This window comes from Harpia harpyja, chromosome 7, assembly GCF_026419915.1.
Source record: "Harpia harpyja isolate bHarHar1 chromosome 7, bHarHar1 primary haplotype, whole genome shotgun sequence".
In the NCBI taxonomy this organism is placed as follows: Eukaryota; Metazoa; Chordata; class Aves; order Accipitriformes; family Accipitridae; genus Harpia; species Harpia harpyja.
In genome coordinates, this window is record NC_068946.1 from 50,433,587 (window position 1) to 50,447,274 (window position 13,688).

General features: G+C 38.0%; 1 protein-coding gene across 2 annotated transcripts in view; it reads left to right on the forward strand.

The window, feature by feature from the left end:
* The window catches only part of THSD7B (thrombospondin type 1 domain containing 7B), a 338,963-nt gene that overhangs the window by 57,757 nt on the left and 267,518 nt on the right, over positions 1-13,688 (forward strand). For both annotated transcript variants that reach the window (XM_052793131.1, XM_052793132.1), the window contains exons 2-3: positions 2,386-2,479; positions 4,513-4,686. In XM_052793131.1, the coding sequence (XP_052649091.1) occupies positions 4,548-4,686 (139 nt within the window). In that variant the 5' untranslated portion in view covers positions 2,386-2,479; positions 4,513-4,547. The remainder of the gene's footprint in view (positions 1-2,385; positions 2,480-4,512; positions 4,687-13,688) is intronic.

Here is a 13,688-nt window from a genome sequence, read left to right on the forward strand (position 1 = left end):
ATCAGCCTTTGCTGTTACAGGCCAGGCACTCTGCTGCTTTAGGACAGAATAGAATTAGCTTTTTTGATAGCAGCTTTCTGAGAAGGCAAGGCAGATTTTACTGGTGAAGATAAAGAGTATGCTATAAGCATCCAGATTATCTTGGAATATCACAAGCAGTGGGTTTGTGCAGTGTGTAGTAGGCAAACAGTTGCATAATTACTGCTTACGTTTGTGTTAAGAAAATTTATTCATGATTAATGATGCTTATCTTTGTGCTAGACACCTGCCAAACGATTTATGGCCACGCATGTGATCTGCAATTGCTTTTTTTTTTGTTGCTATTTAAAGTGTTTGGGATTATTCTAATTGCATCATGCATTTTAAATGGAGGGTGCTACCCAGGTGTCCTTGTCAGCATTCCCTTCTCACACAAAAAAGTAGGTCAGATTTACCTGTGACAGGGAAGGTCACAACTCCCTGTGAACTCAGGGGGAATTTAATTGATGTATGACAAGGTTGAAATCATGTCTCAGGTTTAGATCAGTTTAAGTTGATCTTTTTTCTAAGTTCTGTAATAAATACTGTATAATTCTATGTTGGAGCAGAGCCAGACTGAACTTAAACCTAAACCACAGAAATGGTGCAGAACGACTGAAGAAACCTGTTGTCCCATGGAAACTTGCAGAAAGAGCAACTGGTCCCTTCTCTACCAGTGCAATACATGTAGAGTGGGGAGTAAAAATTGGACCATCAATCTTTTGTCTTTCAGTGTTGGATGCTTTTGAGGACTCTGATGTGCCTTGGACTAGCACAGTGCTTGTCACTTGGAAACATCTGCCTCGGAGTGCACATCTGCAGCTTGTGGTTATCCGAGCAGTGTCTGGAAAATGGGACAAGTTTCCCAGAGGCTTTTTCCTTTCCCTGGCTAAGCAAAGATTAGACCTGGATTTGGCTGCTGGATATCTCATTGATGTTGAAATTAAATTTTGAACACTTCAGAAATAAGATATTTATTTGTCAGCTGTATGTGTATTTATTTATTTATACCATTTTGACACTATACTTGAATGCCTTGTTTTCAGTAGAAATGTAGGTTTCTAGATGGAATTCTGTTATTTAAAACTAGTTTTATTCAATCCTGTCATTAAGAGAATTAGCAGTGGATTAGATAATGTAAATGCATTGTTAAGATCATTAGAAAACTTGCAAGTGGCTTTTTCAAGAGTGCCTATGTATTCCCAGCCATTACAGCTAATATATGATATCCTTGTTTTTCTGAACAAGATTCCATACAAACCAAACAAAATTAAAAGGATGCTTGTGACTAATCCTTCAAATATACAAAAACAACACCTCGTTATTTAATTTCATGAGAATCCATTAGTGCAGACTATTCATTGGCTAGGCCTGTATTATAAAGGATATTGAATAAACGCAGATAATCAGTTTTGGAAAAGCAAGATATTTTTCAGAGTAAAACACATATCTTGAACATATTTAAGCCATCGCATGAATTTAATCATGACTCGTCTTGGTGAAGTCAATTTTTAAAATGTAAATTTCATTTTTTTCCCCTCCATTTTTCTCTGTATTTGCCAATTTACAGCTAGCCACACTGACACATTTGGGAGCTGAGATATACTGCAACTAAATTTGATGTGAAGTGTTGGTGGCCTTCATAATGTAATTTATTCATGTTTCTGTAGATAGCATATGTTGCCTGTGCAATAATTTTTTATCGTATCAGGACAGAACAGCTACTGTTCCAAATTGTGTTATACAAACCTAGATATACAGACAAATTTTTATTGTGCTTTGCTGTGGTGTAAATCAGTGGACTCTATTGAGCTCTGCTGGGGTGGGTGAGATTAGAATCAGTCTCATGGTGTCTAATTTATTTCTATTTTTTCTGACTTAATGTAATCTCTGTTCTTGCTCCATGGGGAGCAGCAGCCAGTTATCTTTGTAGTCCTGCCCAAAGAATGAACATATGTGAAACCCCTTGTTTTGGGCAGGAGGCTGCTACTCCCAGGGATTTACTGCTGTTTACTGACCCTTTGAATGCTGAGATGAAGGCAGTGTGTTGAGAAAGCAGCTGATGAGTGCTACTGGTGCTTCATTAAAAAATCTTGGTGTTTTTATCAGCTCTTATCTGAGGTTTCCTTGGATTTGGCCATTTCATGCCCCCACCTGTTTTAAGTCATGTTGTTTTTATGGCATTCTTCTGGACCTGGAGAGCTGTCCTGCAATTCAGCTCAGCGCTGTCTGTGCAGGGCTGGGCATGCTGGCTTCCCTCCAGTACTTAAATCTGAGCATCTGAATAATTTCCTTCCTTGTTTTGCATTTTTGGGTGTGAACAGTGTTGGAGCCAGTGTCACTAATTCTTTCTCTTTCCCTTGACAGAAAGTCAGTGACTCTGTTTTCTGACCGTCACAGATGGTAACTGCAATGCTGAAGACACTGGGCGAGTCGCTTCTCCTCAGCTCTTCTGTGTGAGGTGAGCAGCCATCTAGATGGGCAAAAAAACCTTCACTGCAGGATGTTTGAGGGCCCTTCTTCCCCCCACCCCGAGGACTTCCCTGCTGCATTGCATTTCTGAAGGATGCTCAAGATTTCTGAGCTTCACTTGTGCTTCCTATGAGGCCACTTGTGGTCTGCGTTACATTGTCGATGTGTTGGGACTCAGCAGGTTGCATTCTGAATTAAATGTGAATTTTGAACTAAATTAACCCAGAAGACCTGACCAAAGCAATAAATCTGGTCCCTTGCCCGCATTACTGTATTTGGTCAGCTTGATGGTTTTTCAGGTCTTACCTGAAACACAAGAATGAACTAAACCGGATAACAGATATAACATTGTATCTTCCACCGTAGTTAGTCAATATCTGATTAAATATAATTGCATGAATTTATCATGATAGAAACTGTTTCAAAGTAATTTAAATACAGCTTGAAATTAAAAGTTTTACTGTATATTCAATATGTACTATTTTCAGGTTTATCTCCAGTTTCTTATCAAGAATGATGCTGTGTATTATGTATTCTGACAATGTTGCTTTTCATAAGGTTAGGAATGTAATGGAATTTTCTGGACTAAACTTCTAATAACTGATAATTTTAATGAAAATCACCAAGATTATGCCAATGAAGACAAATCTGGAAGACAGGTGTTATCGCTGTCCTTACGCTAATACGGATGTGACATTTTTTTACCTATAAAAGTAGGATTAGTCACTAATAAGTAGAACTACGTTGAGAATTTAAACATGGTATAAATACAAAAGTTACTACATAAGAAAAAATTAATATGTAAAATTACATCAGAAACTGTCTCGTTTGATGTGGCACATACCATGAACGTTTTTTGAGATTTCAAATCTGTTCCCACTTGAATGTGGATGAATCCAAAATAACTTGAAACTCATGTAAAGTCTACCTAAGTAAGTGGCTGGTTGGTCATCTTCTGGGATGGGAGAAACAGAGACTTGAATTACTGGGCTGAATCAGAATGTTTAAGATTTTATTATGTTGTATGCCTGCCTTAATCTCTGTTGTTTTGGAAGCTTTTCCATGGTATATAAGCAATGTGGATGTTCGCTGGAGCAGGCATTTAGGAGTTGGGCTCCTGCTTCGTATGGGAGGCCCAGAGAGACATTCCTCTTTGCTTCTGGTGCTGCACAGTGATTATTTTAATGAGTTGTATGGTGTAATACTGCTCCAGCAACAGGACTTGATACATTCCTATCTCGATCACAACGTGGCTCTGGTATTCGCCTGAAGTGTTGGAGAGCTTAATTGAAATATCTTAGTCGGAGAGACCTCTCTGGAGTAACCGGTTGCTGGTTGAGCTCAAAGATCAGGGACTTAAACGCGAATCCCAGATTCCAGAGAAATGCGCGAGTAATGTCTAGTTTGCCCTTTTAGGCTCGTTCATCGTGTACTGATAAGCAACTCCTGCTTCCCTGCTTTTCCTCCTGCATTTCTCATGTTGTTTTTGCGTATCCCACGTTCACACATGGTATGGAGCTAAAACAATTCCAGGTTTGGTATTCCAGTTGTCAGGGATCTTACAATGTTGGGCATGGGGTCTGCATTCAGAGCTGAATTTTGCATCTGGAATCCATTCTCAGCTTTGGCTTAGTCTGCCTATAGCATGATAATATTCATGCTGAAGAGAAATTAAATAGAGAAAAGAAGGGACACATCACAGACTGTTATCAGATTCCTTGCCATTTATTTGCACTGGTAGATTTCTTCTTAAGAACCTGCTAAAAGCATTTACGATGGCTGGCTTTGTAGGATGGGGCTGCAGGTCCTTCGGGAGCTGGCTCTCTCCTCTCTCTCCCCCCTGCCCTTTTTCCCCCCTCTCTTTCTCTTCAAGTGAAGCCTCTATAACAGACTTGTCCTCAAGGAATCCAGCACACAGGGACTATGAAATGCACAGTGACTGCCAGGTTACCCTTAGGCTGAGCCTGTTGCCTTGGTGTTTTAAGTCTTTTAGCAAGCTTTTTCTTTTTCTTTTAATTCTAGGACCAAAGAAGACAAGATACTGAATTATCTGAATTATGCTTCTACAACAGAACTGGGTTTCTCCTCACTGGGCATGGCAGAGCCTGGGGAAGTCCTTCCTTTTGTTTGTTTTCTTAATGTTACAAACAGCTGATCTGGAAGCCAGGAGAGGTCATCAGTTTGTCTGGAAAACAGGTAGGAAAAAGATATGTTGGTTTATCTACTAGATAATCCCTGTATTTGAGGATGGAGTGATTGCCCTTGCTCCATTCTGCTTTAGCTCACTAATAAATTGAAAAAGCCTGATAGTGTCTTCTGTTCTGATTTTTTTTTTTTTTTTTTTTTGGTAACTGAAGAATAGAGGGGTTTAATCTCTATTTTAAATTAGTAATCTTTATGTCTGTTGCAGTTATGCACCAGAGTGACTCTAGAGTATAATTCTGGACTCCTTAATGCTTTTAATCCAAGAGTAAAACTTTTACTGCATCCTGATATCATCATCCTAATGTTGCTTCCTTTGAAATATTTTAATAATTTTCTTTGCATGTTTGAATGAAAAGGGCACACCAGCATCTTTCTGGATTAACTGAGCCAGAAGTCCATCCTCTTGGTTGATCTATTTATAATTTCATTGGTACATTTAGTGAATTATTTCTGTCCATCAGTCAGATTGGACACATGCAGTGTTTGAATGTTCAAAATCGGGCACGCACAATGTTTGGAAACTTTTGTGAAGACACATTGATAGCACTGTGATTCCTAGTGACAGGGAGGAGGTACATAGGAGGTGGCGTGGTACAGATAAAACTAAGCATGACACATTGGATGCTTATTTTGTAGCACAACACAACAACAAAGAATGTTCAATGAAATGGAAATATTGGAAAATTTGGGAAATGTTTACTCAAAGTACTTCATCAAAAATATGCAACTGAACCAGAGGTTTCATTGCCCAGGATCCCTTTGAGGTTTGGCTTTTTACGACTGAGCAACAGGGCGGTTAAATTTGATGGAAAAATAATTTCCCTCCTTTTTTTGGAGAGGTTCTTTGCTGTTTTGGTTATTTGTTTTTTAACTGTAGTTCTGTAGAAGGTAAGAGACTGAATTAGCTGAATAATGAAACAATTACTCTGGGAGGTCTCCTGTTGTTCTGGTAGGATCAATGCAAGCTTCTCACCCTGGCCCCTGGGATGGGAGGCTGAGTGCTGGTAAAGTGCTGGTTAAATACAATCTAATACTATATTTCTAAAGAACTTTTTTTTACAATGTCTTGCATGTAAAATGAAGAGGAAATAAACAACAGCATAAACTGTCTTTCTCTAATTCACTGTTATTTATGTGATTTTTGAACAAGCTTTGAAAGGTAGAGTTGTTTTCTTGAGACAAATTAGACCCTTCAATGCTGTCTGTCTTCTCTTCAGTTCTGAAGTGTATTCTACCATCAGTCCTTAGAGGTGTGGATTGGAAGTCATAAAATTGTAATTTGACTTGATGATTCCAGCTGACAATAAAGAGAGATTGATGCTTCAAAGGCACCTGAGGCAGATGTATTTAGAACTAAGAAAAGGTGGTGCACAGATTTGTGTGAATGGGGGTACCATGCTCTGAAAGCCCTGTTGAGCTCGTTGTAAAGGTCTGTCTTCCAGGTGCAGAAGAAAATTGTTAGTTCTTGTGACTCCCACAGTGAATTAGAACTATCTGAGCTCTCAAGAGTAATTTTAAAAACCTTAAATCCTAACAGTATTTTGATGCACCTTCTCTGCTTATGTAGTGATGAGAGGTAGAAAACAACTTTGAGTGAAATGTTTTCCAAATGAAAATAACTTGTGAGCTTGAGCCAGATTCATTGTCCTGTTTGGCAAAAGGAAAGATTTTTTTTTTTCCTCTCCAGTTAAATATTTTTTTAAAGAAAATTTTCATTTTTCATTGGAGTATTTTGTTGAAAATTAGGTAAAAGTTATATCTAAACCCAAAATGTTTAGTTCTGGGTTGAAATGAATAAACCACAACGTATGTTCACCCAAAACACTTTGTTTTGCTAGAAACAAAGTATTATTTGTGAAGCCTCTTTCTCTGCAGTAGCAGTGAAGCAGCAGCATTTCTAAGTCCTGAATCTCGGTCTTTTACAATCATCCTAAGAAATAACACAACGGGCTGAAATTTCTCACAATAGGCTGAATGGATGCTTATTTGGGAAAAATCTTGGTTAAAATGAGCTAGGTATATTTTGCAGTGTCAGGGCATATGTAATAAACTAATGGCTTGCTTTCGGTAGTTGTGCTGCATGTGTTGCAGATTTAATTTCTGAGGCCTTTGGAAGCATGTATATCAAAGTAAAATTGTAGTGACCTTGAAATTAGTTACAAAAGGTGTAAATGGCAGTCTGCTGTCAGGGTGGCATATGTGGCTTACTTTTCTATGCATTTTTTTACTTTGCGTGAAATGGTTTTTCAGGTACGGTTAATCACAAAGGTGTATCTTTCTTTCAAAAGATGACAGGGAAGTGTTTTGGGAAGAGAGGGTTGGTAACTTGAATGGAGCAGGTGGGTTTGGAGAGGTAGAAGGGTTAACGTAACCTGTTGGGGCAGGATATTAATCATAAGATAACTTTGGAATGTAGATCATGGAAGTCCTGACCTGATGAGATCTGTGGCTTGTATAATAAAAAAAAAAACAACCCAAAACCATAGTTTGAGGACTTCTGTGCCCAATACACGAAAATAAAAGTTAAATAAAAGCACAGCACAGTGAACCTAAAATGAAGTAGCATTTAATGTCAGAACTGAGCAGATCCATTCTGATAGAAAGAAAACCTGCAGCTGTTGTCATTTTTTTAATGAAACAATCTAATGAGAAATGAGCAATCCCTAACGGGAAAGGAGATGATCTGTTTTGTTTTTAAATCTTCAATTGTCTGTTGCAAGCATGGCAAGTTACTTACCTGCTCTAGAGAAATTCAACTTCTTATTGAAATGTCATGCCTTATAATTAAATAAGATTATGCCACTGAAAGCTCTGACTTTTAAGAGAATGAATTTATGTGTACTAAAGTAAATTTTCCTAGCACATAGGAGTCCAGAGATGCATACTTAATTTGGATGGGGGAACTAAAAAAAAAAAAAAAAGCATTATATCAGCACTGAAGATTATAAAGCAGGCTTTTTTTTAGCTGAATCTTTGGCTTTATCTAACGAAGACTCATATATTTTCATGCTGGGCTTGGTGGTCTTGGTCTAGGTGAAAGCAGTTGTATTGAAATCACTGCATCTACAAAAAACCCAGGCTCTATATTTCTAAAATGTAAGAAGTTGGCAGTGTGAGGTAGATTATATTATACATACTCTTCCCTCAGCTATTCAAAGGGCTATCACGTGCATTTTGCTTATTTGTGGCCTGTCTTAAAACCGCTTATTTTTAGCTTTTGGTTTCTAGAGATGATATATTGTCTAAATATCTGTACACTGTATCTTTTGGTTTCAAGACATTTCTTGTCAGATACTTATTTTGTGACCACCAGCCTAAACATGAGAGCAATAATTACATCAATTAAATTACTCAGCAGCCTCAAGTAGCTGAATAATTTTCTGACACTTGCTAACTAACAAAGCAGTTTTAGTGATAAAATCTTGAGAAAACTTAATTGGATCTAAATCCTTGTAAATTAATATTGTTTAATGCAATAGCCAATTAGCAATTTGCATATTTCACCATGTTGACTTTCTTCAGCTCTTGAGTGGTCCTAAAAGTGCCTGGAATTTCTGTAACGCAAATATGTCTATGTTTTAGTGATGGCCATTCAAGCTTTTAAAACTGTATATAGAATACTGATACACGCATGAATCCACAGCATGAGTCTTGTTGGTTTATTTTTTGGTGAAACTCTAAAATTTAGTTCTAAAGTCTAAATTAAATCTAAAATATGTGCAACACAGGAAATATTTTGGGTGTTTTGCAGGAGGGAGGCTGGTAATTAAAAAATGCTGAAGATCAGCCCTTCCCAGAGACACTTGCAGTTGCTGCATGGGCAGGTTGCAGTCTCACCATCACTGCTGGTGTCTTCAGCTCCTCCATGAACTACACTTCAGTAACCATGCATGTGCTATTTCCCCCAAAATACTCACAGAATGAAAGGGTTAAGGGACATACCCCATAAAGGTGGTTCTCAGAGCTAAAACAGTGATGTGGCTTTTTTTTTAAATAAGGGAATATTGTAAACATGTTTTTGTAGGATGAAAATGTTCCAATTTTTAGGAAAATAGCTCTCTAATTGTGGTAAAATGCTATTTAACATGGAAATAATACCATGTCTACTACGGAAGGGAGAAAGGGGACTATCAGAAACCCAGATGTGGTGTCCCAGTGAGTTCTCCATCTGTAATTCTCTCAAAAAAATGAATTGGGATGGCGATTTAGCCCAGCAGGGACATGCTCCCTGTTACAAATGGAAGAGCACTGCGAGTGAGACAGCAGACTGGGAAATGGATTTGTAATACAGTTGATCACAGTAGAGAGATTTTTACCTGAGGAAGAAACCATTAATCTTCTGGTGTTTGTCGGCTTCTGGGAGCTAGGTGTGGTGAGCCCTAAGTTCTCTTGCCCCAGGTGAACACAAAAAAACTTTAGTTCAGAGTTATTACCCATATTTGAAAGTCCTTCTTAAAGTAGGGTTAGCAAATGGATTTTGATCGTTAGTCTTTCTTCAGAAACAATCCATAAGGGAAAGGGTACGAAATGAACTTTTCAGAGAACAAGTTCTAACGTGGAGGAACCTTTGAACAACTCGTGAATGTGGGTGAGCCAGTTATGGCTAAGATGAAAAAGATCTTTTGTTCTCTGTTCTCAGATAATACTGCCATAAAATGCCCTTTCTCAAGATCGTAATTTCAGGAAGGCCAGGTGCTGGTTTGGAAGTGCCTTTGACCTTATGTCTTAAAAGACAAACTTTTACCTACATACACCAAATGTTAAAAGGAGTCCAGATCTTCAAAGGACAGTAGAGCTCAAACCTACAGAAAAGAGATTCAGAGATAGCTCTGCAACAAGTGATATTTTTCCAAAAGCCCTACAAGATGAAGAATGATAATCTATACTAGATTAAGTGTTTTTGTTATTTGATAGGACAACAATTCGTGAATGAAGTGCAAATGTCTTTATAGTGATCTTTGTGTGGTATCTGGAAGTTTTTATGATATTTCTGACTGTCTGATGCTTCCATGCTTCTCATTTTGTGGCAAATGTTCTAACTGTAGGTTATTCTTATGTTGTCTTGGTGGATGGAATTTCAAATATTTAAACTCTAAAGTGGAAATTTAACCTTGATTTAATCAAACTTTGAATGATTCTAAGGTTCTTCACTATACTAAGAGTTTAGGACTGCAGTGATTCTCTTGGGTTATAGATTGCAATCTTGTCATATTGACAGCAGCAACAATTAATAAATAATTTTTAAAAAACCTGTTAAGTTCCGTTCTAAAACTCGTCAGATTGTTGCCATAAACTTGATGATTGAAAAGTCGTTCTAAAATGGTAAGCCTTGTTTTTACCTTTAACTTTATTAATGACCAGTTTATGCCTTTGTACTTAAGCCAGACTATAATTTAAGTAACTCTTTTTTGGTAGTTGCTCCTAATGTATTTGCAAATTAAGGATACCAAGCTATTCTGGACACCTGTTAGTAAACATATTCTCTTTGAACTGGTTTGTCAAATTAAAACTTTTCTTAGCATTGCTCCTCAGAATTATATCAAATCTCAGACGAGATTCCACCCACTGATATTTTACCATTTTAATTAGAAGTGCCTGGCTTAAAATATCTCAGAATCATATAGGTGGTGCTCTTTTTGAATATTTTGTAATAAACAGTTTTAATTTGAAGTAGGTTAGTTGTTTTTAATCTGCTGGTATAGTTCCATTAAGTAGCCATTAAAAACCAGTGACTTAAATATAAAAAACCAGTACTTTAGTTCCAAATTTGTCTAAAATAATTCTTTACAAAGAATGTTTTATGGCACAATATCAATTATGCTTTTATTTCTGCAAAAGTTTTTTAAAAAACGAATAATACTTGAAGCTTTAAAGAAAGTTGTTTTGCAAAATTTCATTAGCAGCAAAACTTAATGTGCTGCCTGCTATCAGTCGCTGATATTCGAGAAGATGTAAGAGTGGCCTCAAAGCTAATCTCATATTTCCTTAGACAGGAGTGCAGTTGTCTCAGATTGCTAAATATTTGGTTTTCTCTCCTCATTATTCCTTTGCCTTTCCTATCCACATTTTCACCTTTCTGTTCCACACACCTCTTAATTTTATTACATATGGTTCTGCTACTTCACCTCACCCTTATCATTCCAGTTCTGGTATGGTATCCTCATCTGGTCTTATTTTCTCACCAGCTGAATCCAGCTTGGCTTGGAGTTGTGGAGATGCATCTGTTGCCTTACTTTATAACCCTTTGCAGTGGTTATACAAATAATATTTAGGTGGGTGAGACATTTCAAAGGTGGTGGAGACCTTGTGTCCTCAGGCAGTAAATACTGGTGAGTTTGTCAGAGAACTGGGCAAACGTATGTGAGAAGAGCTTCATCTCTCTCCTGAAGAACCTTTCCTATGCTGGAAGCTCATCTTCCAGCCTGGTCTTTCCTCCAGGTGCTTGAGGTCTGCTGCTGTGTTGGATAAATGTGCCACAGCAGCCCCTTGCATACCCACCTGGGGCCTGTCCACCGTAGCTTCTGGATTTATCCTTAACCCACAGGGCTAAAAGCTCAGCGTTTGGGACACGGCTGAAGAACCTGCCCTGTCGGCACAGAGCATGCCATCCGGTGTCAGAGACAGCGGAATTGTTCCTCGAGGAGTTTGGGAAGTGTAATCAGAGATGCAGAAATGCTTAAGCTGGTGCCATTTTTCCTTGTCTGTAAAACTTGGTATGTTCTTATTAGTTCGAGTTTCCTGTAGGGACTCGAAGACACCAGGGAAACGTTCCTGGTAGCACTGCTTGAAGAAAGAATTGCTGGCTTCTGTATTTTTTCCTAGAAAAACACAGTACAGCAACCAATATGGGGAGCACAGAGTATCAGTCAAATTAAAAGGCAAGCAAAGGAGGAACTGAAATGACACTGAAATATATTTTAACAGTAATGCTTTATATGGTTGACGATAATAGGCAGTGTACTTGTTCCTCAGCGGAGATGAGTACTGTGCAGCAGCATAGCTGTAGGCTGATGGCAGTGTTTGCTGAGTTCAGATGTAAGCTTTTACAGCATGTGCCTGGTAATTTTGTTATTGTCGGGCTTGCAAAACTATTTCAATAGTTCTTTTACACAAAGACTACATGCTTTAACAAATATCTTTGTCTAGCCGACATCAAATGTTCGGTAGGTGGTGGTTTAAACTAGATTACACAGGAGATGCACACTAATCTTTTAATGTCCCTCTTCCCTTCCTGAGAATAGTAGTTTTTGAGAATAAAGTGGTTTTTTTCTGGTTTTTGTTGGTATTGGGAAAAGTGTAAGTTAGGCGTCTTATCCTTTTCTTTCCTCAATAGTTACTATGGGAACAGAGCTGCGGGTCACAGGGGAAAATCTGCAAAAGTGGTTTCTTTTAAATTGTTCATTTAAAAAAAAAAAAAGATAGCTTATTATTGGAATTGTGGTACTTTTCATTCAACTTTGTTGGATTGTATTGTTGTTCATATTTCACTCACAAAAGAAGCACAGTGAGTGGCAAGAAAAACAGATGGGGATGTTTTTGTACTTTTTCCTTGGGGTTAATATTTTTTTAATTGAATGCAGCTGTTGGAAAGATTTCTGTTGTTACGTATAGGCGGAGCATTAAAAATGGATGATCATATTTTCAGCCTGTTTCAGCAGAGTACTAGATTTAATTATTCTGCTGCCCTTGTTCAGAACCCTGCAGGTTGGTTTGTTTTTTTTAATAATTATTTCTTAAGTTAGTTAGAATAAGAGTTTCACTTTGCCACTTAATTGAATGATTTCAGTATATAGGGGTAATCACTTTCTCATTCAGCTCTTGTGTAGAGCACAATTATTATGGGTGAAAATACACAAAATTGTATTAGAAATCGCTAAGATGCCTATTGTTGTTCTCAGTATGCAGATAATGCAGCTCATTCTTTCTAGGGACATGAGTTTTGGGTAGTCTGCCCACTGATACCCATATTTCCCTAGATTTTTTTTTTTTTTTCCCTCTGGTATGTATGAGAATAGTCCTGTTGTCATCAACTTATTTTTTCTTCTCTTCAAAAAGAAAAAAGAATTTCTTCGTCTTCTTTTCAAAAAATGTGAATGGTAAAAGCCAGAAAAACGAAATGGAGACGTTAGAAGGGATAGGGGATATTGCATGGTAATCCAGATTATTGACATAGTGTGCATATGGTTTATTTTAATCACTCTCAGCTAGTGGATAGATATGATGAAATGCCTGCTTAATATAGTAGTTTTGAATATGTGAGCTTCAGTTTGCATAGGGAATTCCTGCTGAGATCAGTAGGAGCGCGGTGTGTGAATGCAGAGGCAGTCCTTACTGTTGATTACGCTGCCTGGTGTCTACCACTTCATAGACTTCTGCAGTTCCTTCTTCCAGAGACCTTTTAAAGTTCATGGTTAAATGTATCTCCGTGTCATACTTGCGTGTAACAGTGATTTAGGATTACAGAGCTAAATTTGGAAAAGCACGTTAAAACCTCATTATAGCGGTTCTAAATAATATTGGTTCTATATGCTGGGGGATGAGTTGTGGACAGTTGCTGCAGTACACCCAGCTTTTGTGTGCCATATCCTGGTAGGCTAGCCATGAAAAATCACTTTTCAAATGAGAACTTAATAAAAACTTTCCTGCTCTGAACGCTAAGCCCTACTCCCCGTGCGATTAGTGGTTTCATTTCTTTCTCAGCAGTTGGGTAATGATTATGGCTCCAGATGCTGCAGGAGTGATAAAGAGAGTGATTAATTTCACTTGAAAGGGCATATGTTCAAAGAGGAGCCAGCCCAACGCCTCGAACGCACAGCCCACGTCGCTGCCGCGCTGCAGCTTGCACGCATTGGTACCCAACTGTTCCAGGGGAAAGTACCAGTAAACCTATGTTATTTATCTTAAGCCAATATATTTGCTGCTTGGTTTTGCCCACTCATTGATGTATGTTGGTTTTTTTTTTTTCCCCTCACTGTATTCCACAGGATCTGGTT